This window comes from Opisthocomus hoazin, chromosome 3 (assembly GCF_030867145.1).
Source record: "Opisthocomus hoazin isolate bOpiHoa1 chromosome 3, bOpiHoa1.hap1, whole genome shotgun sequence".
Lineage (NCBI taxonomy): Eukaryota > Metazoa > Chordata > Aves > Opisthocomiformes > Opisthocomidae > Opisthocomus > Opisthocomus hoazin.
This window is the reverse complement of record NC_134416.1, coordinates 67,881,493-67,908,501: the sequence shown is the minus strand read 5'-3', so window position 1 is coordinate 67,908,501 and position 27,009 is coordinate 67,881,493. Positions and strand designations below refer to the sequence as shown.

The window sequence follows — 27,009 nt, the reverse complement described above, 5'->3', positions numbered from 1 at the left end:
AGCCTCAAACAGAAGAGTCCTTCCACCACCTGTACCCGAGTCTCCCACTCGCTCACTTGAACTCCAGCCACCCCCAGGGCAGACTTCCATGCACAACACACCGAAGGATCTGTACCAGTTGTTTAGAGACGCTGGGAGCTGTTCTGAATAAAAGTAAATTGCTTCCATTTCAAGTAGTTTTCTTAAACAGTAAAAACAGAGACTATGTACTGAAGGTCAGGTTCGGAAATCTAATGAAATGATAGATAACTGAACAAAAATTGCCAAGATAATATAACACATATGTGACCCTACTCCATATATTTTTCTAGTATTTTCTTATTAATTCATTTAAAAGTGTGTGCAAGTTTGGAAAGCTGTTATGTAGGTTCACCTCATTTTTCTTTACTAACGTAAATGTAGACACAAGTTTACGACAGGACCAAACGGCAAAATGCAGATAGAGAAACTCAGAATAGCTGGATCTGGAGCAGTCATTTCACACACGCACTTATCTCTGATCGAAACAGCTGAGCCAAATACATATTTTTTGTTTGGACACATCTGTAGGTATGATGTGTGTAATTAATTGCTCATTCAAAAATGCAATTTCATGATGCATTTGATGATTTAGGTATACAACAGTTTTAGTTTTCAGAGAGGACTAAAAATAGTGATTTTAATTTATTCCTGCTGCCTACAATTACCCACAACCATGTATTTTTAAATATTTCCAGCCTATAAAAATTACTAATTTTTGCCACTTGTGTTTATCTGCATTTAGACTTTGATTTGGATAAATTAAGCTCTCAAGTGTTCCTTGCTTTATGAAACTCTGCATGTTGTACACTTCAACACAAATAAATGACTTCTACCATTAGAGGTTTAAATAATGTAATGTATTTCATGCTCAGCCTGAAGCTGGATTCCAATGAAGTTGCTAATGCACGTAATGATTAAGTGTAACTCAAATACTAACTGTGTTGTTGAAAACATGACAGGCAATAATTTGGTCTATTATATTCTGCCATTTAATTGCCTAGTACAGACATTCTCTGACACGTTATGAAGCAATGATTTACAATTATTCAAGCTGCAAAGGTCAGAAAGTGACATTATAATCATCTACACAGAGATCCCTTCTAATGCACAAAAACTAGGTGATACCACACAAAAATAGTTTTACTAGAGTAGCAACTTTCTGTTTAAGATCTCCCAAACTGCACAAGTATAAATAATTAATTTACATTACAGTACATTAAGGCATCCTTGAAAATATAATGTTTTTCCTGCTCCTACCAATAAATTTATGAATAAGTCTTTTTTGCTTGCTAAAAGCAATCTTAAGAGCAGGCTTTCATGACAAGTAGCCTGAATTAACAGTAATCAGTTTAAAAAAATCTGAAAATCTAAAAGATTTTTTAGAACACAACACACAGGAGTACAGCTAATTTTTTTTTATGCAGCTGGTCAAAGCACATTCTTATCTATAAAGTACGAAGATCAATTAGCCACTATACTCAATATAGGCACGTATTTTTCTTTAGACATTCTCAAAGCAACCAGTGTCATTAAAATACTGAACCTTATACAGATGAAGATCTCTGAACTACTCTTAGCATTAACAACAGCAGCACAAGTGAAGCTATTTCCATGCTTGGGACACTATAACTCTCCTCAAAGCTTGTTTATATGAGGCTTTAAAAATGACTGAATTTAGCAAAATACTTATTTAGCTGAACATCCTATAACATCTCCAGAATTAATTGGGAAAAGGAGTTTCAAAGCAAACTGAAAACTGAGGAGCAGAAAGTAAAAAAGATTAACACCTCCATCCCCCAAAAGAAAGCAAAAAAAACCCAATGACAACAACAACAAAACCCACGAGAAAGAACTACTTCAGCAACATACAGAAATAACCCGACCTTTTCCACCCCCCTCCAAATTCCTTTGTGTACACAAATACTTACTTTTGTTCCTTAAAACACTTGAATGCTATATATGGATTACTATATACATTGCTACAAATATCCTTTCTATTTTTAGGAAGGTAGCAAAAAATGTTTATGTGCATGTTTTAAATCCTGAAAATTTTCCTAAAAATTCAAACCTACCTTATACCCATCTTCCTCAGCAGATTTTTAAGAAGTCATAAAGGATAGAGAAAAAGGAAAGAAGCAGCCACTCTCACTTGAAACATGTAACTACATCCCCAAAAATTCTGTTTCTGAACGTAAAGGCATGAAAAAGGCAGAGGAATAGTAGATGCATTTTTAAATCAAACGTTGCCTATAAATTCTGTTCAAAATCTCAAGTGCAGAACAATGCATTTTTCATGTTCTACCTGAGGCATAAAATTTGAAAAGTGCATGATAAGCCTTTTCACTGCCTTTCACCAGGCAAATGAAACAAAAATTTTAAATGCTGGGCAACCAAGATTTGCTCATCTAACCCAGGGTATCAGCCAATTTCAGAGCCAGACTTTCAAAAATTAAATTCAAATATGCAGCAGTTTTCTACCCGTAGGAAATAGATACTGCCTCTGAAATAATGGGATATATTTTACAGCTATGGGTATAGAAAAGAAAACAATTAACACACATCTGCAATAAGGAAATGAGTAGCAGACGGTTTATTCCAAATGTTAAAACATCAGTGGTGTCCAATTTCTCTGTCATGTAGTTTCTGCTGTGCAGCTGAAGAAAAACAAACCCTGAACTTCAATTAAAAAAAAATGAAACAACACAGCAAAATTACTGCCTTTTTCAACAACTGAATTACATATTGTGTGCTTTGTATCATGTAAATATGAGGATCATTTGGAAAACTGAGACACAAAAAACCCTTCCTAAAACACCACCACAGATACAGGTTTTTGCTTTTTTTTAGAGACAAAAATTTCCCGAGAATTTGTCTTAAAAAAAAAAAAGTGGTATTTTGAGACCACACTACACCACAATGTTGCACTGACATTTCACCTTTAAAAAGTGCCCAGGCAGATTCAAAAGCTTTTGAAACACAATTTATCCTCGCAACTAGCAGAGGGCTTATTACTACGAATCTAAAAGTCAGAGGATAGAATATTAACTACTGTAGAAAAGAAAACATAGTGCAGGACCTTCTGTTTGTGACAAAATTACAGAGTTAATGTTCCTGAAAGATCACTTCACCTTTTAAAGCATGGTTTTTAAAAAGGTAAAATTTATGGCAATTAAAGCTAATGAAGAAATGCAGCATGAGCTGCTTATGTTCAGGAACTAATAGGTCCACTGAGCATTTCTAAGATTATTTAGCCATCAATGATAATGAATTGACATTGTCAGTGGTGTTAATGTACCAATGCTCTATAGTGCCACTAATCCGATAGCCAATCCTAGCAATTTTATTTTTTTTTATGTTGCTACTTTATTTTTTTAACCTACAGACTACACAATCCTTTCAATTAAAATACCAGAAATACAGCACAGGCTATTACACTTTTCTCTCTTCTTCCACATTTAAGGATGGCATATTCGTTATTTGGACTACAGTTCAAACTGCTCTGGCCATTCCTCCTTCTTCAAATCCTGCTCAGTTCTTCAGGACTGTTAGCTACAGCACAAAAATGTCTTCCGATCAAATCAGTGTTAATATATAATTCTTAAAATACACTTTTGGTGCACATTAAATGAAATATGGTGATTATTTAAACAGGTATATAAATCAAATTTTTGTGAGCAAAGGGTATTGTGGTATTTGTCTCCAGCTGATTGTTCTGCCATATCTAAACAGCACAGCTTCACGTTGTTGATGAAAATTAGCAATATAATACTACACCGAAATGGCAAATGAGTACCTGCTTGGTTACCAGGTATGACATGTCAGCAACATACAGTCAACAATCAGCTTAGCAAAGTGACTTACATTCAAGTCCACAGTTTAAATCATTGATACATGTTTTGCTCTCTCTCATGCTTAACCATCACGAATTGCAACTAAGAGTTGTGTAATGTCTGAAACGGATTGTAAGAACATGTCAATCCTGAAGTGAAGGAATGAGTTTTTGAAAAAATGAGGTACTGTGCCAAATCCTAATTGTTATAATATTCTTTTTATAAAAGACAAGGCATTAGCTATTTTGAGATTTTTTTACATTTCCTCTCACGGCAACATAGGTAAATAATACGATGATTTTTCAGTTTAAGTTAAAAGGGAATTGAATGAAGAACCATTGTCAAGTCTGTTGACAACTTCTAAAGAACAGAGCTCAGCCTTAGCTAAACAGTTTTGTGGATCTGTACTTGTTAACTATCTTCCATGTCAAATTCATACAGCAGAGATAGCAAATAAGATTTTTCAAGCAATATAAAATAGCCTGCCACACATAATGTTCATTTTAAACATGCTGCAAAATAAAGAGCAGCACACGTTATTCTACTACCAATATTCGGTGGACTTTAGAATTAGGCTCATATATTTTTATTCCTTGTTTCAAGAAGTCAGCAATTAATTTTCTTAAGTGAGTAAAAGCATCCAAAGTATCTCATAATGCTGCATGCAAAATTATTTGAAAAACAGAGAAATGAATCAGTGAAAATCACTCAGCTGCATCTTCAGCTGAAGATTCACTTGTCCTTTACGATGTGTAACTCACTTTGTCCTGCAGTAGATCAGTATGCTAAGGCTACCCCCCCCCCCCCCCCCCGCTGAATATTATCCCCACCATCACACCACACCATTCATGTGTGCACTGCATCACCTAATTGAACCTGTGCTGTTCTACACATTACCCGTAAGACTGCTATAGCAGGTTACATAGGTTTGAGTAAAATGTTTTTATATGACGCATATATTAGTTAATTTCTCCAGCATAATAACATTAAAATATATTTTTAATCAGAACTAGGGTATTAAAATCCAACTTTGAATGTCCTATGATGTACCATATATGCCATGGCATTTTAAAACCTTTTAAACATTTCTGCTAAATTAATTAGTTTTGCATTAAGGAGTCTCAATGCCTCCTATTAAATGCACCACATTTGAAGGACAATTAAACATTATGAACGATCCTTCTGAGGAAATAACGATTAAGTAGAAAAGAAAAACAAGATTTTTTGGGTAACAAACAAGAACACAAGCATACATAAAAGACTTCAATTTATTTTTAAAGTCTTATGTCTGTAATATTTTAGATCTGTTTGTTTGAAAAATCAGTCTTCTGTTTTGTTTTTGTAAAGAATGAAAACCCTAATGGAGTCCAGAAATCTGTTAATGGTACTAAAATTATAACAGTATAGCAAAAGAAAAAACCCCACACAGTAAAGTCTATATTATATATTTTTTATGTCTTTAAATGGAATTTACAGTTCTCCCTGGCAATGTGAATGAACATCCTATAATTTAGTCAATTTACAGATTACAGGTTCAAATTGACCTTGTAGCCCATAAAATTGCTCATCTTCAGTGCAGGATTAGAAGTGGGAAAAGAATGTCATAACTGTATTTAAGGAATTTACCATAACAATGGAAAGGAGGATATGCATGCATAATTTTAGCCACTCTTGCTCACATCACAGTTTTCAATTCTGAAACAATGCATATCCTGCACTCTTCTCCTGGTTAACCATGGTGGAGACTGTTTCAATTTACTCACCCACAGACATGACACTTGTATTCCCTCATCCCAAGGTGCCTCTTGACATGGTTTCTGGCATCTCCGAGCTGAGCTGTTGCAAAGTGGCATATCTTGCACTTGAATGGCTTTGATCCTAAGCAAAATTTAGCATAAGATATGAGTTGAATTAGAATAATATATCACCCACGGTTAAAGAAATAAAAAATCCTCGGAAAAAATAACCTTTAAAAAAGCCTATCCCACATTTAACCTGTTTGAGATTTTTGCCTAACAAGAAAAGTAGCTCGTACATAAATTTATAACTCCCAGGACACTGACGGTATATACTATACATTACTCATTAAAGTTTCCTGAAGTTCAAGATCATGGACACTACCCTCTTAACTTTCAATAATAATTTACTCTTTTTTTTAATTACTAAAAAACCCCACAAAATATTAAAATGAGAAGACAGTATAGTAGGTAGATAACTTTTCAACAACATGGCAAACATTGTTCTACACCTTTCCCCATTTCCAAATGGTGAAATTCAGGTAATGGTCTTAAAGTGGCTTGATATTCATGTAAACTGCAAAATGTACTTGGTTTTTTAAGCAAATATATTTAAAGTAATTTTACAAGTCTTCCGACTTTGAATAGATTTCACATTAGCATTGGTATTTCAGATTTGTTCTGTCACACACACAAAATGATTCATCACCTAGCTATTGTAATGACATGCAATGTATGAATATACAGTGGATAAAATATTATGCCTTTATGACTGTTTTATGGTCAAGAATTTATGATTATTCTGCAAACCAGAAGTATTGACATTTTTGGCTATTATTTATTTCAAGAACAAACTTTAATATTAAATGTCTACTGCAGACCAAAGAACTCTGAAATTATTTCTCCAAGGAAGAAGTACCAGCCTATTTCTTGTATCACATCAGTTCAGCAAAAAGTCAAATTATTTGTCTGTCTTAATTAACAGTGATCCTCTCCCGAGGATGGAAAAACTATTCTTTTTACTGAAATAGTTAAATTGGGCACATGTCTGTCCCCATGTTATTACACAGCAACACCATTCTAAGCATGCTGTAGCACTTTCCAATTTTCTGACCACTAAATCCTTAAACCAATAAATCAAAATCATAGAATTGCAGTTAAAAGTAAGTACAATATGGTCACAGAGTCTCCATATTATGTTTAGTATATGTTTTGTGAAGTACTTCTTCCAATACAGTTAAGCATAATATGAAATATGTGATCTTTAATAAATATACATAAAGGGCTCTGATAAGAAAAATGTTGCACTATATCATACTTGATCAATGAACCTTTTTGCTTTGCCCTTGAAAACAGAACATCCTCCAAGAATCCGCTGGTGAAATTGAGGATCTTAGTAAAAATTTCTAGAGTCTTAAATTTCAATTTAATTCCCAAAAGCTGACGAAAAATGAAGCATTTAATTTTAATCTTCTAACTGAAATAAAAAAGTCAACAGTACTAAGCACGGGCAGACAAGGTTGAATATTTCACAGTTCAATGACAATGAAGCCAGATCTCTTAATACTTCCATTTCTACTGTTGGAAGTAGATGTAAAATATATTTAGCACCTGAATGGTTATATCTAGTCAGCTTTATATGTTTAAATGTCAAAAGCAGGTTGAGACTGCAGCTAACAGCAATCACATTCTATCAATCACACTGAAAAACCGCAGTTTATTTAAATGATCCTGATAAAACTAAATTAATCATTAATTTGGTGACATTTCAAATCAACACTGCATCCTATAAAGAGACCCATGCAAATAAAAAGCAGCCTATCTTCGCATTAAATAAAAGAGTATTAAAAGTTGATATTTTAACTTATGATCTTAAAGACTAATTTCACAATTAGTAACATCAAGGCCACAGCTGGAGAGGATTTTTTAAAAACTTGCTGGTGTTTATACTGCTCTTTTTTGTCACAGAATCCAGATACCATTTGGATTCAATCCTGTGTTCCCTTAGTTTCTCTCCTACTCATTAAATTGTAAATTTGTTCCTCATTCTGTTACTGCAGGTGTCCCCCCAGGGCTTCCATACAAGACCTTTGCTGTCGTCCATCTACATGACTCCTTTGTGAAAAACTCGAGTTCAGACCAATCGTAGCTACAGTGTGCTGACAATACAGAAATGTATTATTCTGTTGACTGCTCTCATCCAAAAATCATTGAGGCCTTGAGGTTTTTTTATTTATTTCTCAGATCCAGAGCTGAATATCTGTTAACATCTCCATTTAAACTCCATGAAAATTCAAGTGCTGGCAGGCTCCAGTGAGTACTTATCACCTGAAACAAAAGCAGTGCATCTCTCTTTTAGGTTCCTGGTACCAAATTTGTTCCGGTATGTTCTTGGATGGAACAACCCAAAATTTTATACTTAAGATGAAGGCATTAGACTAAGAGTTAAACTAATGAGGAAAAAAATCTGTATTTACCATAAGCCTATCTGAAACAATGTTGAACTAATTAACCATTTCTTAGCCATACTTAAATTATCACAAACTTTAGCTGTTCTCATATGCTGTGTTAAATGTGATACTGTTGGATTCACGCTTGGCTTTTAGTTCACAGAAAAATGCAAAATATCCTTTCAATACAGCATCTTTCCAACCTAATGAATTAAAAATAAAAAAAAAGCCACAGAGTTACTTTACCCACAAGTTATGGCATGGAAACAAAGTACATTTTCTGATGGCAGCAGTAAACAATAAGGTTCTTACCAAGAGAACTGGAGAGAGGGGGAAAAAAAAAAAAAAGACCACCAAATTGAAAATAGACTGAATTTAAGAATTCAAGTCAGACAGACACAAACCATGCTACTGTTTTACAGAGAAAACTGGAGTTCATAGCATTTATTTTACATAAAGACAATAGAGATTCAAAACTGTAAGAAAAATTCACTGCCTCAGCTTTAAGCCAGCCAGAGGCAACATCATCTGCACCTGCAGGCATAGCTGTGTCCCTAGCTCAGGCCCAATGCAAAGTGAGCAGAGCCGCATGAAATTATCATCGCCCCATTTCCTCCTATGTTTCGGACACGGGGAGTAAGATACCACACTTACATTGAGCAAACCTTCCATTAACTAAGAAATCTGATGAGAAACACAACAAAGATAATGTGGTTGCAGGTGATTTTTCCTCAGATGCTGATTGTTAATTAAGTTTATGGGACCTGCATCAACTGCAAACTAAAAAGTCTTCCACCTCTACTACTCCTTTTATTTTTCTTTACACTTCCTCATTTTCACTTGTCAACATGTGATGGACTTACTTGTTATCTCCTCTCTAGCAAAGCTTCCCTTTCATTTGCAACGTGAAAATCTCCTACATTATTTAACGGTATTTTGAAACATTATTTTTCTATTAATGGAAATCATTAGTTGTATCTTTCTATAACTTTCCTTTCCCTCCTACCACCCCCCCCCCAAAACCATCAGCAATTGCTCAATTAAAAAAAAGGCAAGGAGCTCGATATGGTTACACATACATACAAATATAAACGTATATATGCACATCTGGATGCTACAGAAAGATTTTTTTTTAAAAGCACATAATCAGAACAATAAATGGGAAAATGTGCAGCTCTGTTCCTATTGTGTACCTGGTGTCACCCTAGAACAGACAAGAAGCTAAAAACACTGTACTTTTCCTCACCAATGTTGTAAGCCAGCGTATACACAGTTGGCTGAGTAGGTCAGTTCCCTCTGCCACCACTCCCAATAACCCAAAAATATTTGTTTCTTATTCAACTGTATCCATTGTGATACAGATTGGAAGAAAAAGTTCTGTAAGACACAAAGGAAATCACAAATATGAAAATAAAGATTGGAAGAGAAAGCCTTCTTCCCATTAACTATTAATAAAAGTCTCCGCATTACTATTTATGTGAATAAGCAAAGCATCAGAAAAGCATTTCATTTAAAGGTGCCGTGAGAAAGAGGGCAGATAAAAATCTGTTCTGTAACCCTTCTATACCCCCTCCAGAAGCACCACAGAAAAATGACTTGCAAAATGAAATGTATTATTTTACTGCTTTGCATATTTAGGGCCATCCGAAAGCACAATAAAAATAGACTTCACGATAAGACCTACACACAAGATGTTAAAAAGTACACTAACTTTTACTAAATGTTACAATCAATGATGTAACTTATGTAAGTAGGGTTGCTTTGTCATATATTGATAGTTACCTCACTTTCACATCCACATTAACTTGATTTTAAATGCAATTAATACATATAGTCAAGGAAGACTAATGGACTACATTCTGCACTTAACCTGGTGGACATTTTCAAATGGCACAAGTGACCAGTGCAAACCTATTTTGCATTGTAAACGACTAAATAAATCTTAATGGATTAAGAATGATCAGCTATCAACACACAAGGGAAATTAAGTGCTGAAATGCCTACATTGATTATTTTAAATTATTAGCCTTACTCTGTTCTTGAATTTGTATGCTTTTAGTGAGCTTTAACACATTTACAAGACTTATTGACTATAATTACAAGAGAATTCAAGTAATGGACACATCAATTATAAGCAACATGTCTTGGCCAGACAGTTGCATAAAGAATTCTAAAGAGAGCTCCATTAGCATCCTCCCCCTTAGTTTTATTCAGTTTTATCTGCCGTAAGAGGGCATATTAAGGGCTTATACAGCTGTTCTGACCATGTGAACACAAGCGTCCCTCTAAAGACTTAACACTGCATTCAGAGTCAGATATTAGGTGAAGCAATACAGATAACTACGCTATTGACAGGATAGAAGCAATGCTGGAAGTATTAAGTAAGTGAGTTATTGATATACATGAATACTGCAGTTATAGTAAAATACTTTGAAAGGTTTGAAATACAATGTCTATGTTCCCCAAGATTAATTTTAAACTTTGTTGTCCAGTCACGCCCTTGCCTTTTCATAAAAACCTTGCAAAACTATTTTAGGATTATGCCAGGAATTACCATTCTTTTATGTTTCTTTTTTCTTACCTTTTTGTTCTCTTCCTTGTAACCATGCACTAAGTTTCAAATACTGCATGAATTTAAACTATAGCTTCCATAATAAGCCATTATTTAAAAGTACAGTAAAATAAACCTTACAGTTTTAATGAAAATATGTTCATTGAAATGTGAATTTATTATTCAAATCCACTCATAAATTCAACCATGGAGACACCACTTGTCTAAGCAGAGCTCAGTGATTTAGAAAAGCTGTCTATTTAAAATAAAGAATGTATGGCAGGTTTATAGAAACATCGCAGTGAATTTTTACATAAATTTAGAACTGCAGCTTATGCATTTTTCTACAAAAATGTTTTTAAATTTTCCACTTAAAATTAAACATAAAAATGAATTGAAACTGTGATCAGCACAGAAACTAAATCAGATCCTACATCCCTGTGCATCACATCAGTATTACACACTACCTTCCAAAAAGGCTGACCAATTCCAATTCCCATAACTTATTTCTACAAAAACCTCTTGCTGCTTCTTACTGGTATTTATTTAGGAATGATGTAATATCAAATGTCTATCCTGAAGCATTATGTAATGCTGAAAGTGTGACTGAATTGAAATGAAATAAACAATTTGGATATTAAACAACTGCAAGGAAGAGGAAGTTGGAAAGAACAGCTAATTGTTCTCTCAAACCACTACTGCTTGGTTATATAAATTTAAGAACCAATTAATGGTTACAATTTAGATTAAAGGGAAGGAAATCTCTCTATATGAAACAAAAAGCAGAAGGGTGACTGCGCTTACAATGTTCTTACATTTTTTGCCCTTTGATCACTCTATTTTCATACGCCTTTAGGTAATTTTGAATTTCATCAGAGGCTCATCAGGCGATATGAATGCCAGTTCATAAGAAACGTTAAAGAGATTAACAGGCAGAAAAAGACCAATGGTATAATTCACTGTGTTTGAAAGAGACCACTTGCAAACAGAGCATTTCCATACCTGTGTGGGTACGGATGTGAGCTAGGAAGGCCATGGAATTGCTACTTCTACACATCTTCCCACAATACTTGCAGACATTGCCTTGGTTCTCTTCCCTCTCCCTGTTAATTTGCTCAGTGTCTTCCACAATGTACTTGTTCACTTCCCGCAACAGCTCTTCGTGTTGCTCTTTGATGTGGAGAAACAAGCTCTGCTCCGAATCGAAGGGCTCCGTGCACTTTACACACTTAAAGGTAGCTCCTCCTTCGGGCAGCTCCTCCACGCTTGCCTGCTCATTTCGCATGTGCCCGGCACTGGCCAAGTGCTGGTGAAGGTTGCTCTCTGTATAAAATGATTTTCCACAGAGTAAACAATGAAAATGTTTTTCTTTTGAAGGATGTTTCATGGCTATGTGAACATTTAGTCCGCTCAAACCATCTGCTAGAAAACCACAGTCATCGCAGCGAATACGTGTCGATTCCCCAAGGGAAATTCCTTCTGATTTCTTCTTTTTCCCACCGCTTGGTGAAGGCTCTGCTTTCACTGCGAGCTCACTAGCTTTCACTCCACTTGACATCTGTCCTTCAGCAGAATGGTCAGTGGCCTCCTTGTCTTGATGGCTTTTTAACCTCACTATAGAAGAATCAAACTTGCCAAAATTTTGCATTGCCTTTCCTTTATCATCAGCACTGATAACTGTTCCTAAAGCCTCATTACTACTTTCTTGCATGCCCTCAGCTGTTGAGCCATCTGCCTCCCAAACATTGTTATTTATAGCTACTTCTGCTTCATGTTGTGCTTCCATAAGGGCTTCTTCCTCCTCCCCAGTAGGATCCTCTTTGAAACTTCTGTCACCCTCTAAACTATGTATATTTTGTACTGTTTCTCCAGTGTTTCCAGCAAAATTTGATTGCTCTACTGCACTACTTGTTTCTGGAAGAGTTAGCATAAGTGGGTTATTTTTTTCCAGTGGTACTGTTTGGAAAATGTCTGTGTTTCTACACTCTACTTCAGGGTTTTCTCTATTTGCTTCCAAGCTTTCATCGCCTTTTCTGGAATTCAAGTTTGTGCTGCTTGATCTATTTTGATTTTCTGCAGCGCAATCATCATCTGAGTTGAGCTGATCCTGACCATGCCTCCTTTTCTGCAACTCACAAGTACCTGTTTCTTTAACTGATACTTCCTTGTCGAGTTTATCAACTTTATTGTTCTGAGGAGTTTGCTGGAATCCTTGACAAAAAAGGTTTTCTCCTCCATTTTTAGACTCCTCGTCAAGTTCACCTTCAATTGCATTTTGGGAACTGTCACCTTTAGGCATTCCTGGAGATGTACTTTCATCTAAGTCAGTACACTCAGTTAAACTTTTACTCATATGCTCACCTTCTGCTGCGTCATTGGCACATGTTGTTTCACTTAAACCAGTTTTTGATTCTCCTGCACTGTGATGGCGCTCCTCCTGAGACAAAGCAGTGCCTTCTTTAGTGATATTTGATGTGTTTGCTTCCTCCCCAGAAGAAGAATAAACATAAGATTCTCTTCTAATTTTATGTTTCTCTGTTGTCGCATGCCTAATCATCTCTCTGCGAGTAACAGCATAGTAGTCACAAGCCATGCAGTAGTATTCAAATTGTTTTGTATGTTTTCGCTTCACATGCAGCTCTAAAGAAGAAGAAGAATGAGCAGTGAAGCTGCAGTGTACGCACTTGTTGTCGTTTGCACCCATTGCTCTGCTCTGGAAGCATGGGTCACCATCTTGAGTAACCCTCGCTGGTTCCAGAAGTATACGTTGGTTTATATTCAACGGATTGCTAGCATGCTCCAAATCCGGCAGCCTGCTGGCATTTACAACTGGTAGCTCAGCATCTCCTTGCTCAATCTCCTGATTGTCTAAGACAGAATTTTCCAAATCTGATGAGTGGCTACCATCCTCAGCGTGTTCATAGAAGGCAGTCATGGGGCTGTTAACCTTCTTGCTCATGGATTCAAAATTACCTCCTTCAGGGCTAACAATGATCTCTGAGTTCTGTTTTCCATGTCCTTCTATTTCAACTCGACTTTTGTGTTTTTTGGTTGCACAGTGGCGTTCCATATCCCCTTTAGTTACAGTGTAATAATTGCAAACCTTACACAAATAGCTGTACTGATGACTGTGCTTTCGTCTGATGTGAACAGTTAAATTTGTAACACTGGAGGCCAAAAGACCACAATGGGTACATGTCCTAGAAATAGTGCCTTTGGGTTTCCCTTTTTTGAGTGTGTTAGCTAAAACCAATTCCTTTTCACCAATCCTTTGACCAAGGGGAACGAATTCCTTATTTCTTGATATGTTTTCCACAGAGGAGGATGAAACATGTATAATTTCTTTATCTAACTCTGTATTCCCGCTCCCAGAAATGGAAGGCTCCACCGCTGTTTTAATACCACCAACACCAACACAAAACTTTTCAATACATTCTTCAAAACGTAGTCCAATGTTGTTTTTCCTGGCATTTTCAAGGTGCTTGCTTCTTTTGATATGCTTCTCCATTCCTTCCTTACTCAGTGAATAGAGATTACATGCTTTGCAAAGGAAGTGATACTCCTGTGCATGTCGGAGTTTTATGTGCCTTGTAAGAACTGTGGAAGATCTTGTCTTATAAAAACACTTTTTACATTGAAATTGGGTTTTATTCAGAACAGAATGCTTTAGTTCATTTCTATGATTTATGAATGAAGAGTCTGGAGTTTTTGCTTTCATTGATACTTCCATTTCCTTTGCAAGATTTTGGCTATTTTTTGATAGTGAGTCAGTGTAAGTTACTACTTGCAAAGTCTGATTGCTGTTACTCAATGGAGTGGCTTGCTGCAGTAATGAACCATCATGTTTCTCATTTTTTTGATGGCTTATCAGCTCTTCTTCCATTTGGAAAAAAAGAATGCAAGCTGGACAACTATGGGACATATTATGCACCTCACTCATATGGCTTTGAAGGCTGATCACATTCAAGCTGGTAAATGAACAGAGTTGACAACTAAAGCTACAACCACCCATCTGGTGTTTACTGTCCTGACAGTGTTGTTTCATGTCTTCCCTGACTCCAGAGGAATAACTACACATCTGACAATGAAACTGGATCCTTTTTGTATGAAGATTTGCAAAAGGAACTTCCAAACTTTTTCTGTTCTGAAATGCATGACCACAGTCAATGCCAGTATGAAGAACACGGTGATCAGCAGTAAGTTTAACATCAGAATCTTTACTATCTGTAGTACTGGAAGAAAGGTTATTTGGTTTATCTTCGGTAAGATCTTGAATTTCTGAAATAGTATTACAATTATTTTTAGCATCTGTTTCTAGTTCTGTACGTGACACAGGGCTTGAATCACCAGGTTTAAGCTGTGTGCTGGAGATATGCTTCATGCGTACTCTCTGAGTTTCAGACTTGCCTCTCTTACTATTACCCAACAAATTGTACCTTCTTTTAACCTGCCTTTTTAATCTGAAAGACCTACTCTGTCCAAATGAAGACCTTAACAAGACAATGTTTCTTTTATGTTCTGATCTATCAAATCTCCTTCTCATCTTTAAACTCCTGACTAGCTTTTTGGTAGTCGGAGGGAGGTCTGTTTTCTGCAAGATATTTTCTGAGGGTCCTGGTATTTCTAGTTTTTCAGTATGGACTTCATAATTTCCTTCTACACTGGAAGAAAGCAACATTTCTTCTGTCACAGTATCTGATTTTTCAGTGGGAACATTTGAAAATGGTATCATTTCAATAAGTTCAGTGCCATCATTTTGTTTAGACAAGCTTACTTTTGAGCCTTTCAGTGCATTGCAGACACTTAATTCTTTAGCATCAGCAGTTCGTGCCCTTAATTTACTGGTCCCAAGTTTTGCTCTGACATTCCTCTCTTTGGTTGCAGTAACTTGTTGCTTTTTCAAGGATTTTTTGGTCAATATCTGTACAAATCCTCCCCGTGCAGCAAGATTTTGGCGTCGAAGGTGCGTCTTGCCAAGGAAATGAGAATTGAGGAGATTTTCCTCAGCGCTCTGAAAACCACAAAGATCACAACAAAACATCTTGGATTTCTCATGATCTTGCTTAACATGCATATGTAATGTTGAACTACATTCAGCTGTGCAGCTACGGTGAGGACACGTTTGTTCTTTGGATTGTTTAGAAGGGCTTTCTCCTTTATGTTTTTCCATATCAGAGCAGGAAGGTAAACACTGATCACTCATTTTGCCTTTAAGATCCTTGTCTATGTTTCCAACTGTATAACCAACATTGACTTCTTCTGAAGAAGACAACTTATCAGGAACAGAAGCTGGCACCTCTTGTAAATGTTTATTTTCCATGTGAATTTTCAATATGGCACCATCAGCACATTTGAAATCACAATGTAGGCACAGGGAATTTGAGTTAAATATGTCATCACCAAAACAACTGCTGACTCCTTCCTTTTCTACAGCTCCAGCTACCGTACTACCTGTTTCTCCAGCTCTGATTTTGTGCAATTTCCTTTCAGTATCTTTCATGTCTTCTGAAGAACTCCACTTTCTTTTTCTGGAGACATTTTCAGGTTTGTCTGCTTCAACAGCATCCAGCTTTGGTGATCCTGACAGCGCCCTCTTGTTTGTGCCATTCTCTTTTCTTTTCTTTTCAAGGTCCCTGAACGCTTCATCTGATGTAAGCCTTGTTTTCTGCTGAAATGAAGAGTCACATCCAGCATTTGCTCCTGATGTATTTCTCTGGGATTCCTCTGTCAACTCAGTTTGTAAACTCTCATCAACATCATCTCTCTTCTTATTTTCCTCTCCATCCATTCTTAACATTGATATTATCAGTTGCAGATCATTTGGCTTAGTACCTATAAAACAAAAGAGTTATTATTAGTCTTTTATGCAAAACCAAAAGTTAAAAGACTCAAGTAAAAAAAAAGCAATATCACAAATTAAATCATGGCAGGAAGACAGACACAATGAAAGATACGAGGCTACCTTTTCAGCACAGTGTCTAAACTTATGACATCTAAAAATCAAACCAACTTCTGGGCACTTGGTTACAGAGCTGTCACTGTGATGAGCACCATGTCAGTGAGCACTAGCTTCAGTAGTTTTGGTGTAATCAAGTCATTTACTACATGCTTAAACTTGGGCAGGCAAGCCTAACCTTTGTTTCTGGAAGCATATTTAGGACATGAAGCACTAACAGCTTCCAGGGAACTGGCCATGGGATGTTCAACTTTTCCTGAACTAGAAATTCAGGCTCCCAGATTTAAAACCTCTAAGGAGGAAACGACCATGACTGCAATAACAAGCGAAACAAACCCGACATAAATGTTAAACATTGTAAGTATGAAGCTTTCTTTCCTTCCTCTGCTTAGATTATCTGCTAAAGAGAAAGGGAGAAAACACAAACAGAACCATATTCTGTAAGAATATGCCGCAAGTATAGTTCCCCATCATTCCTAAAATATCCTCTAAAACTTAATTTCCCAGCTGGGGAGCGAAGTCATGAAAAAGCAGTGCAGAGAAGGGCAGCATCTTTGAACCGCAGCACAAAATCTCACCGTCCGAATCCAGTGTCCAAAAGCTTTTGCTCAGCTGCCCAGTGTGATCTTCCTGCTCCCAGAAAGATGTCACCACTAGAAAACTGATGCTGCCAACACAGTTCATAAGAGGGATGTGGAATGAAATCTTGACATTTATTACCTTTTCATTTTGATGTGAAGCGACTGAGAATTGAAAATGCATTTCATTTTAACAGTTGATTAAATACTAAATGTTTATCTATGTGCTTTACACTATGATTTAAACACAAATTTGCTGCAGATCCAAGTATCCAGTTTTTTGTTCAGTTACCCACCGAATGAGGCCATGACCACAACTGTAAGTACTTCCTGACAAGATTAAGTAATTGCAATGTTGATACAGACCACACAGGGCAAAAAAAAAAACTGTTCAAGTACATGCTAAAATTTTTTTTTTTAAATTATGCTTATTTTTGAGGACAAAGTAAGAAAGTATTAAACTGGAGAAATATACTCAAATCAGTTGGACTTATTACCTATGGAAGAAAAAAATGCTCTTCTGCTTAGTAATAACTTATGAAAGGCTTGTAAGGAATTGAGCGCACCGTAGTTGCATACATTGAACAGTTTTCCAACTATAAGTCTCTCTCCACTACAGGGATAGAGAAAAAAAGATCAGATGAAAATTATGTTGTTTAACTGCAGCACAGCTTTATTTATATAATGTGGGAAATATCAAGAAGTTACTTCAGTGATGAGTACCTAACTGTGTGCATGTAGCAGCCGTGGGTCCTTTGCCTTGCGGCACCCCCACAGCAGGTTCCCAGCCCACTACTGAGACCTGGCCACTCTTCCCTTGCATGGTCTGGGAAGAACAGCAGCTTTTTTTTGCTGTACAAGACAATTTGCAATCTCAAACCAATTCTCCATCTTCTTTATCGGATCCTTTCCTCTCAGACCATATGATTTATCAGAGAACCTGTCCAGCAGTGAACTACTACCTGCATTGGAAATTTCCACTATCAAAGGTTGTATTGGGATAATTAGGGGTTTCTCCATGGACAAAAATTCATGCATTCAAGACATATTAATAAGTAGGGGACTGGCGGCTCCACACCATACTCTCTTCGGACACACTTCATGCCCATTTAAAGCCATCCTACAATTCGATTTAAACCTTAAAGTGCCATGACACCTAGATCAACCTCTGACAGAAATCACAAGCCACTTTCAGCCAGAGATACAGTGATCACTGGAGATAGATGCTTCACAGTTGTCGCAGGCAGGTATCAGCAGTCTCAGAATATGCCTTTTCTGCCACACCAGCGCAGACTCAGCTCATCTCCACCAGCCACGCGCACACCTCAAAAAAGATGGCTGATTGCTGAGCCACTCTCCATCATCTTTGAGAGGTCCTGGAGGACAGGAGAGGTGCCCGAGGACTGGAGAAAGGCCAATGTCACTCCAATCTTCAAAAAGGGCAAGAAGGAGGACCCAGGGAACTACAGGCCGGTCAGCCTCACCTCCATCCCGGGAAAGGTGATGGAGCAGCTTATCCTGGAGGCCATCATCAAGCAAGTGGAAGAAAAGAAGGTTATCAGGAGTAGTCAGCATGGATTCACCAAGGGGAAATCATGCCTGACCAATCTGATAGCTTTCTACGATGACATGACTGGCTGGGTAGAAGAAGGGAGAGCAGTGGATGTTGTCTACCTCGACTTCGGCAAGGCTTTCGACACAGTCTCCCATGATATCCTCCTAGGGAAGCTGAGGAAGTGTGGGCTGGATGAGTGGTCGGTGAAGTGGATAGAGAACTGGCTGAATGGCAGAACTCAGAGGGTTGTCATCAGCGGTGCTGAGTCTAGTTGGAGGCTGGTAACAAGTGGTGTCCCCCAGGGGTCAGTACTGGGCCCAGTCTTGTTTAACTTCTTCATCAACGACCTGGATGAAGAGTTAGAATGTACCCTCAGCAAGTTTGCTGATGACACCAAACTGGGAGGTGTGGTAGATACACCAGAAGGCTGTGCTGTCATTCAGCGTGACCTGGATAGGCTGGAAAGCTGGGCAGAGAGGAACCTGATGAGGTTCAACAAAGCCAAATGCAGGGTCCTGCACCTGGGGAGGAACAACCTCATGCACCAGTACAGGCTTGGGACGGACCTGCTGGAGAGCAGCTCTGCGGAGAGGGACCTGGGCGTCCTGGTGGATGACAGGTTAACCATGAGCCAGCAGTGTGCCCTGGCTGCCAAGAAAGCAAATGGGATCCTGGGGTGCATCAAGAAGAGTGTGGCCAGCAGGACGAGGGAGGTTCTCCTTCCCCTCTACACTGCCCTAGTGAGGCCTCATCTGGAGTACTCTGTCCAGTTCTGGGCTCCCCAGTTCAAGAAAGATGAAGAGCTACTGGAGAGAGTCCAGCGGAGGGCTACGAGGATGATGAGGGGACTGGAACATCTCCCCTATGAGGAGAGGTTGAGGGAACTGGGCTTGTTCAGCCTGAAGAAGAGAAGGCTGCGAGGGGTGTCAGGAGGATGGGGCCAAGCTCTTTTCAGTGGTGCCCAGTGACAGGACAAGGGGCAATGGGCACAAACTGAGGCACAGGAAGTTCCGTCTGAACATGAGGAAGAACTTCTTCCCTCTGAGGGTGACGGAGCACTGGAACAGGCTGCCCAGGGAGGTTGTGGAGTCTCCTTCTCTGGAGATATTCAAGACCCGCCTGGACAAGATCCTGTGCAGCCTACTGTAGGTGACCCTGCTTCGGCAGGGGGGTTGGACTAGATGACCCACAGAGGTCCCTTCCAACCCCTACTATTCTGTGATTCTGTGATTCTGTGGGACCTTATAAATGCTTACAAATATCTGAAGGGTGGGTGTCAGGAGGATGGGGACAAGCTCTTTTCAGTGGTGCCCAGTGACAGGACAAGGGGCAATGGGCACAAACTGAGGCACAGGAAGTTCCGTCTGAACATGAGGAAGAACTTCTTCCCTCTGAGGGTGACGGAGCACTGGAACAGGCTGCCAAGGGAGGTTGTGGAGTCTCCTTCTCTGGAGATATTCAAGACCCGCCTGGACAAGGTCCTGTGCAGCCTGCTGTAGGTGACCCTGCCATGGGCAGGAGGGTTGGACTAGATGACCCACAGAGGTCCCTTCCAACCCCTACTATTCTGTGATTCTGTGATTATTTGCATACAGTATCTCCAGGCTTAGCCTTACTCCTCAGCATTTGTTCATTAACTCTCCAATAGAAGTTCATCCTGCTCTGTGATCTACCAAAAATCCTGGATCGCAGTCCCAGTTCTGGCATCCAACTGGGATTGTATTCAATCTTGTATTCAACTCAACTGTGTTGCATCAATTAAGGATTTTTTCCAAGTGCTTAGGAAAAAAAGACATGCATTTCCCTTATTTTAGCTTTGTAAATTGTTTGTACTCACAACTACAAAGTAGTTGCTAGGCAAGTGAAAAATGCAGAACACAAATCCTCATATACAAAAGAGCTTTACGTCCCAGCCTTCTTGCCTAATTCCTCCAGTTGTCCAAGTCAATAGTAATCGGAGACACTTATCTCTGCTTTCATTTCATATAAACTTCTAGCACGCAGACAGAGGATGCCCTCCGCTTCATTTACAGGCAGTACTCCTAGTGAAGTGAACAGCCTCACGTCCATCAAGGCAACAGCTCCTCGGCTGCACAGCACGAGTTAGGTGTAGCAAGAATGAACAATGCGCCTTTACCGGTTTCATCTCTACCTCACATCTCAGTTTTCATGAAAATGATCTCTCCCTGCACACCCCTCTAAGAGTTAGATTTGCCTCTGTCCCACCTCTGTATAAACTCAAAATATTTAACTCAAAACATCAAAGTATCACTCCATGGGAGTATGCACCTGCACGAAACCGTAATGCAGAAAGAATTCTCTATGAAAGAAAACTATGAGGCGGCTGCTGTTGTTTCTCTAAAATTACCCCTATATTAATTAATGTAAGGAATTAAATTGTCTTCAGTTTCTTTTAATTCTCTCTTAAAGTTGCCTTTAGGACAGGAGCACATCTTCTGAAGTAGACATTTAATGGCTAGTGTCATTACTTTTTGCTGGGACCATAGTTGGAGGTCAGTTCTCCACGTCCCAGACAAGTTCTAGACTCCAGCACTGAATCACGTCTGTTTCTGCTTGCTGTGACTTTTGTCCAGATAACATCTTTCTGTCTTTAACACAATTTCAGTAGCATATGCCTCAGCTTCCTCAATGGGAGAGTAGAGCCCCACACCCAACGGGATCTGTGGGCAGACCCCTTCCCAGCTTCCTGCATGGATTTATTGCACGAATGACTGTCACTACTTGAAGGATGCATTCAGCACGCCATAAGCCTCCTCTAGGCAAAAGGAGGAGCCTACAGTGCCTCCTCTGCTGTAAGCTGCTCTCCTGAAAGACCCTTCTCAGATTTCCCACAAGACAGCAGGACAACAGCAACGCAACAAGCTGGTCACAAATCCGGGTGGTCCTAACCCTCAGCCTGCATAAGCCAATCTACCTCCACTCTCCTCAAAGCCACTATACTAATTAAGGGGTAGTCTACCATTGCTATTAATATGGAAACCAATGCATCAGAGAGGGCATCAGCAGCGCTCTGAGTTTTTACAGTGCCAGTGACCACATGATGCATAAGGTTCAATGTGTTTCTTTCTGCAAAATTGATCCTGGATCCAACCTCGGCCTGGCACAGGGATCATCATCAGGAGCAAAGAATCAGCATTTGAAATTTGATTAAATCAACTGGTAACCAGAAAGACAGACTAGCTGTAACAAGTAACCCTCTGCAGCCACGGCAGCTTAAGCACATGCTTCAGTTTAACTCCTACTTATTAGTGTGACTGAGTAAGCTTTTTGATGTCAATGTAACGCTGGCAAACTCATGCAGCAGTAGAAGTGGGGAAGAACAGCTCCTGAAGTACCTTATTCATGGACCAATAAGACTAAAAACAATGCAAGATGCAAGCTCTCGTGCCTTTCCTTCTACCTTCACCTTTTAAAGATTCCGGTTACATTTTGACAAGTAACAGATACCTAAAGCACAACAATACATACCCACTTAATGTATTGCATAAACAAACCAGACAGGATGTATATAGGCTCCGAGACTGCACCGATGGCATCGCCAGGTACACCAGAGCAGACCACCAGAGCACAGGATCAAGCCCAAGCTAAGCACACAGCAATCAAATCTTCAGTATTTCTGTAGTTTAAGACCTGGTTCTGTCAAACAGCTCTCTCTTAACATCATATCTGATGTTCAAAATGAAGCTGTTATAACTCAAAAGTGGGTTGACTTTTTGTAACATAAATCTTTTTTTAATGTTCATATAAATCAAGTATAGCTGAACAGATTCTTAAAGGATATGACCAAAAATTAATTTGCCACATTAGCTTCAGGTTAACAAATTCTTCTGCTTGGAGACAGTCATACATTACCTCACACATTTTAAGGTTCTTTGCAGCACACTGCTGTTCCTAACTTTTGGGAACAAACCTGTTGTGGCCTCACCATTTGTGCATAGAAAAAAACTAAGCTTAGTAATTCTACTGGAAATAGTCTTTGACATAGTGCTTTTCTTCAACAGTTTTCCAAGTATCCAAAAGAAGTGAAACATGTTTTCAAGATCTTTAAAGCAAAATGTTTATGTTGCATACACTATATCTGCATAGGCCAAATAGCCAAATCTTTACAAAATATAAGAGGAGACGCACATATTTTTAAATCACAAGTGCATAATACACAATACTTTCGGTGTGTCACAGAAACCAACATAACCAACACAGAAACCAAAGATTCTCCTCTTTCATGCACTGAGGTTTCCAAATGGTCATAATCATGGAAGTTTTGTTTCAATATTTAATCTAATTTAAAAGACGTCCCATAGTCACAATCCAGCACCATCTCACTACCTATAAGAAGACAACGAATGCAAAAACCGAAAAAATACTTCTTGAGCTGCCACCACCATTTTTTACCAGATAACAACACAGATTTTTGTATTCTTCCTACAATGCTTTTTTGTATATTGATATACTATCTGCTACAGCTCTATACAAAAGCATCAGTCATTTGCAGACAGAAGATCTTTTCTTTGAGGGAAATAGAGAACATTTTGGTTGAGAGTTTTGTCTATTTTTCTTCTTTTGGACCAAAAAAAAGTATATAATTCCTCTATGCGAAAAGGTGGAGAGAGTGCAGTTAAGATTTTCAAAGGAAGACTTGCATTGCCCTAATCCTCAAATGAAATTTAGAAAGCAGTAATCTTAAATTAAGATCAGAAGGACAAGCAATTTAGCGATGATCCATAAACCTGTAATGAACTGCAAAGTTCCTTAAGTTGATGCTCAATACATTTTTATTTACTTCTCATTTTGGTCACCTGCCAGCTCTTTAAGCGAAGGGGTATGGAAATGTACAGAAGAATCCAAAGAAAGCATATTTACAAGTACTAAATTCCACTTCTTTTTTTTTTTTCTTTCAGTGTTTATCCTGGCATTAGAATTCCCAAAGTACTTCTCAGTCAGTGGATTATGGTCTCCAAGTATTCGATAACCAATCTGCAGTGTTTGTAACGGATATGGCATGTGGAAAACAGTTTCTTTTTTTTTCCCCCAGTAAAAATTCCCCTTTTTCAAACAATTAATTCTTTCAATGAAATATGGATACAATGAAGTAAAATCATTTTAATGAGCTCCTTAAGTAGCCTGCACAATACTGAATGTGAACAACTCATCTCAACGTATGAGCTTTGTGTCAATAAACATCTTCTCATTTCAAAGGCATAACATCCTTCCTAAATCAAATCATAGCTCTGTCTTACAGCCTTACAAAGTTACCTCACTTCCTGCAGAGAGGCTAATCCAAGAGAACAGTCTCCTCAATAATGGGATACAGAGGACAATATGGTTGTTGGTTCAAATGGAACAAAGATCACCTCTATTTTGAGGAGTATTTGATGCTAGCCATTACAGACATGTGTTTCCCTTGCAGCTCAAAAATTCTGGAACTTCGAGCTTTGCATCGTGAGCCTGTTCTTCACGTAAAGCCACTCATTGTCCTAGGGCACCAGAACCAACACAGGAGACTTCCAAACAAGCTACAGGCTTTCAAAGACTAAAGACTTTGAAACTTCCGCACCGATGTGGAATAGTTAAACACTAGTTTAACAACAGTTAAAGTAACAAAATAAAAAGCCCACTGACAGTCATCACTTGAGTATCACTGAAAATGGCAAGTTATCTGCACCCATTAACTTCATTTTCTCACAGACATCAGAAAGAACTGTAACTGCGTCACGGGGAAATGCACTCTGCATTACGATTCACATCCTTCTTGCTTCTGCTTCCAAACCACTGGTAGTCATTTGGGGGGGGAGCGGAAATTGCCAACACAAAGGAAGCTCTTACAAATTCCCAACATAAAGAATATATTCTTTAATTCACACACACACAAAAAAAAAAAAAAAAGAGAAAAAGGGAAAGCTCCCTAGTCTGTCATCCACTCCCTTCAGAGCAGCTAAATGCTGCTAAATGCTGCAGCAATGACCACCGATTGGATCAGCTTTGAAGAGGGAGTCAAAAAAAGAAAGGCACGGATCCACACTCATTTCCAGTGCCGCCAGAATCAATAGGCATGTTGGAGACAGAGAATAAGAGCAAATGTACCAGGATCTCCTGAAAAGTGTTGAATAACCCCCAGATTTTCAATTTTTTAAAATTTAAAAAGATATGTATATTTTGAATTGTAAATTCAAAGAATTTAGACTATTTCCAGAGTGAGGCATACATATAACAATAGCAATAAAAATATGCAACAGAAACTTCTGAGGATCCAAGAAAGATCATATTCATATAGCACTGTGATATTTACAGATGAAAAGCACTGTTTAAGTATTCTCAAAACACTTTAGAGAGTTTATCAGGTCCATGAAGCAAATTTGCAGGAAAGAAATGTTCATTTTTCACATATAGTAATGAGTCCTGCGGTTTGTGGGAACTCTGAGGATGATGACATGGTTTCACGCGAGATGCAATTTTCACCAACTTCAACAATTAAAACTAGAGAAAAGCAAAAAGTAAATGCAACTTGAATCTCTTTTCTACCATAGGCTGTAGGACCCTTTTACGTACAGTGGACCACGCTGGAATTCATCACAGGATGTGCACAGGCACCATCTCACACCAATACCTGAACAAAAATGTTGGAAGTCTTAACTATTTCTTGCACTTTGGCAGCAAAAGATAATACTAAAGGGAAATTGCTATTACTTGGAAACTGGGTCTTGGAATTTATACCCTAGAAACCTGGTCCTAAAAGCCCTGACTCTATTCTCCTGTAAAATATAAGGAGTATGAATTCCCTAGACTGCTATTCTGGTGTTTAATACTTGCCAATATTTACTAAATTTTCATCAATTTTTGCTCAAAATTAAACCTAAATACACAAAAAAAGATGGTTTTGTTTTATATCACTACCATATCACACAAAAAGCAACAAGAAGCCTCCATCATCACAGCCTGGGACACTTCTGTCTACTAATACAGCATGAGTAGGCTGAAGGAGGTAGTAGTAGCAGCACAGGTGAAAAGGTCAACACAAACGGCCAGCTCTCCACCAGCTGACAGCCAAAATCACATGTTTTTCCTTTAGTAAGTTGAACCAAGATGCAGAAGGAAAGCAGGAACTAGAAAAAACTGCAAGGAAGTAAGAAAAACAAAAAAGGCATTTTTTTGCATTGGAATGTTCTCTTCATGTTTTATTCCAGTTATTCATTACACAGCTACTCCATGAGCAGTAGATCACTGAAGATAAAAAAGAACCTAGCCAATACCATTTTAAATGATAAGAGTTTAGATGTGTTTTACCCACAATTAATGCAAGTATACCAAACATCCAGAGCTAAATATATAAATAATTTTTAAAAAACCCCAAGCCCACATTTAATGTAAAGTTAGGACACCAAAACTGTAGAAAATTCATAAAAAGGAGGAAGGATGGCTGAAGATAGAAAGGGAAATTCAACATGCCTTAAATACTATTATATTCTGAGTAATCATTTTAATTGCCTTGCCTGTAGCTCTTTCATGACATTCTACTAAGCTAAAGCGGGCCCACACAGTTTAGCTTACTGTATCTATCTCCATCTTTTGAATGACTGGGGCAAAGAATGCACGTGTGTATATGCACACGTTTCTCAGTGTTATTGTGCGTCTTGTTTTCCTCCTGTCAGCAGTTTAGTCAAGTAGCTCAGCTGAAAAGAGCTGCATGAGTTTCTGGCTGAATAGGTAACCTAAGGAGTTAGGATCATTTGTGTGGCAGGTTAACAAAGTTTCCAGAGAAGAATACAAAGTGTACATACGCTTCTAAAGAAAAGGAGGAATTAATTAAAATAAAAGCATTCTGATGACACCTGGTGGCCACTGCACACAAGGAAGTAATTGTGTTTCATCTGAGAAAAGCCGATCAAACAAAAATGTGTTACTTGTTTCTTTGGCAAGCGTATCTACAGAAATGGCAGCTGATATTATTATCAACTAGAATATATACTCACTGGAACATGTATTTTTACATATCTGTATATATTTGTATTACCGGTATTAACATACTTAGACATACTCAACAATCTGAACTATTAGCTTATTATATAAAGACAAAGCCTGGTTTCCTGTGCAATAAAATAAATGTGAGCACACTGGAAGTATTTCAGTTCAATCCTATAAGACATACGAAAACCATGCTTTTCAGTTTTTATTTTATTGCTTAAATAAGTAAGAGGGCGATGGGGGAGAAGCACAGTGGACGCAGGGGGCTGCCTGGCACCGAGGTGCACTGGGAAGGTCTCTGTGCTATTGATGCTGCCCCAAATCCCTGCCACAACACGTTAGTCCTCCAGCA

At 38.2% G+C, this 27,009-nt stretch overlaps 1 protein-coding gene across 3 annotated transcripts in view; it reads right to left on the bottom strand.

The window, feature by feature from the left end:
- The window catches only part of ZNF407 (zinc finger protein 407), a 345,517-nt gene that overhangs the window by 304,429 nt on the left and 14,079 nt on the right, over positions 1–27,009 (bottom strand). For all 3 annotated transcript variants that reach the window (XM_075416574.1, XM_075416575.1, XM_075416573.1), the window contains exons 2-3: positions 11,591–16,420; positions 5,615–5,729 (exon numbers count right to left, since the gene is read on the bottom strand). In XM_075416574.1, the coding sequence (XP_075272689.1) occupies positions 5,615–5,729; positions 11,591–16,385 (4,910 nt within the window). In that variant the 5' untranslated portion in view covers positions 16,386–16,420. The remainder of the gene's footprint in view (positions 1–5,614; positions 5,730–11,590; positions 16,421–27,009) is intronic.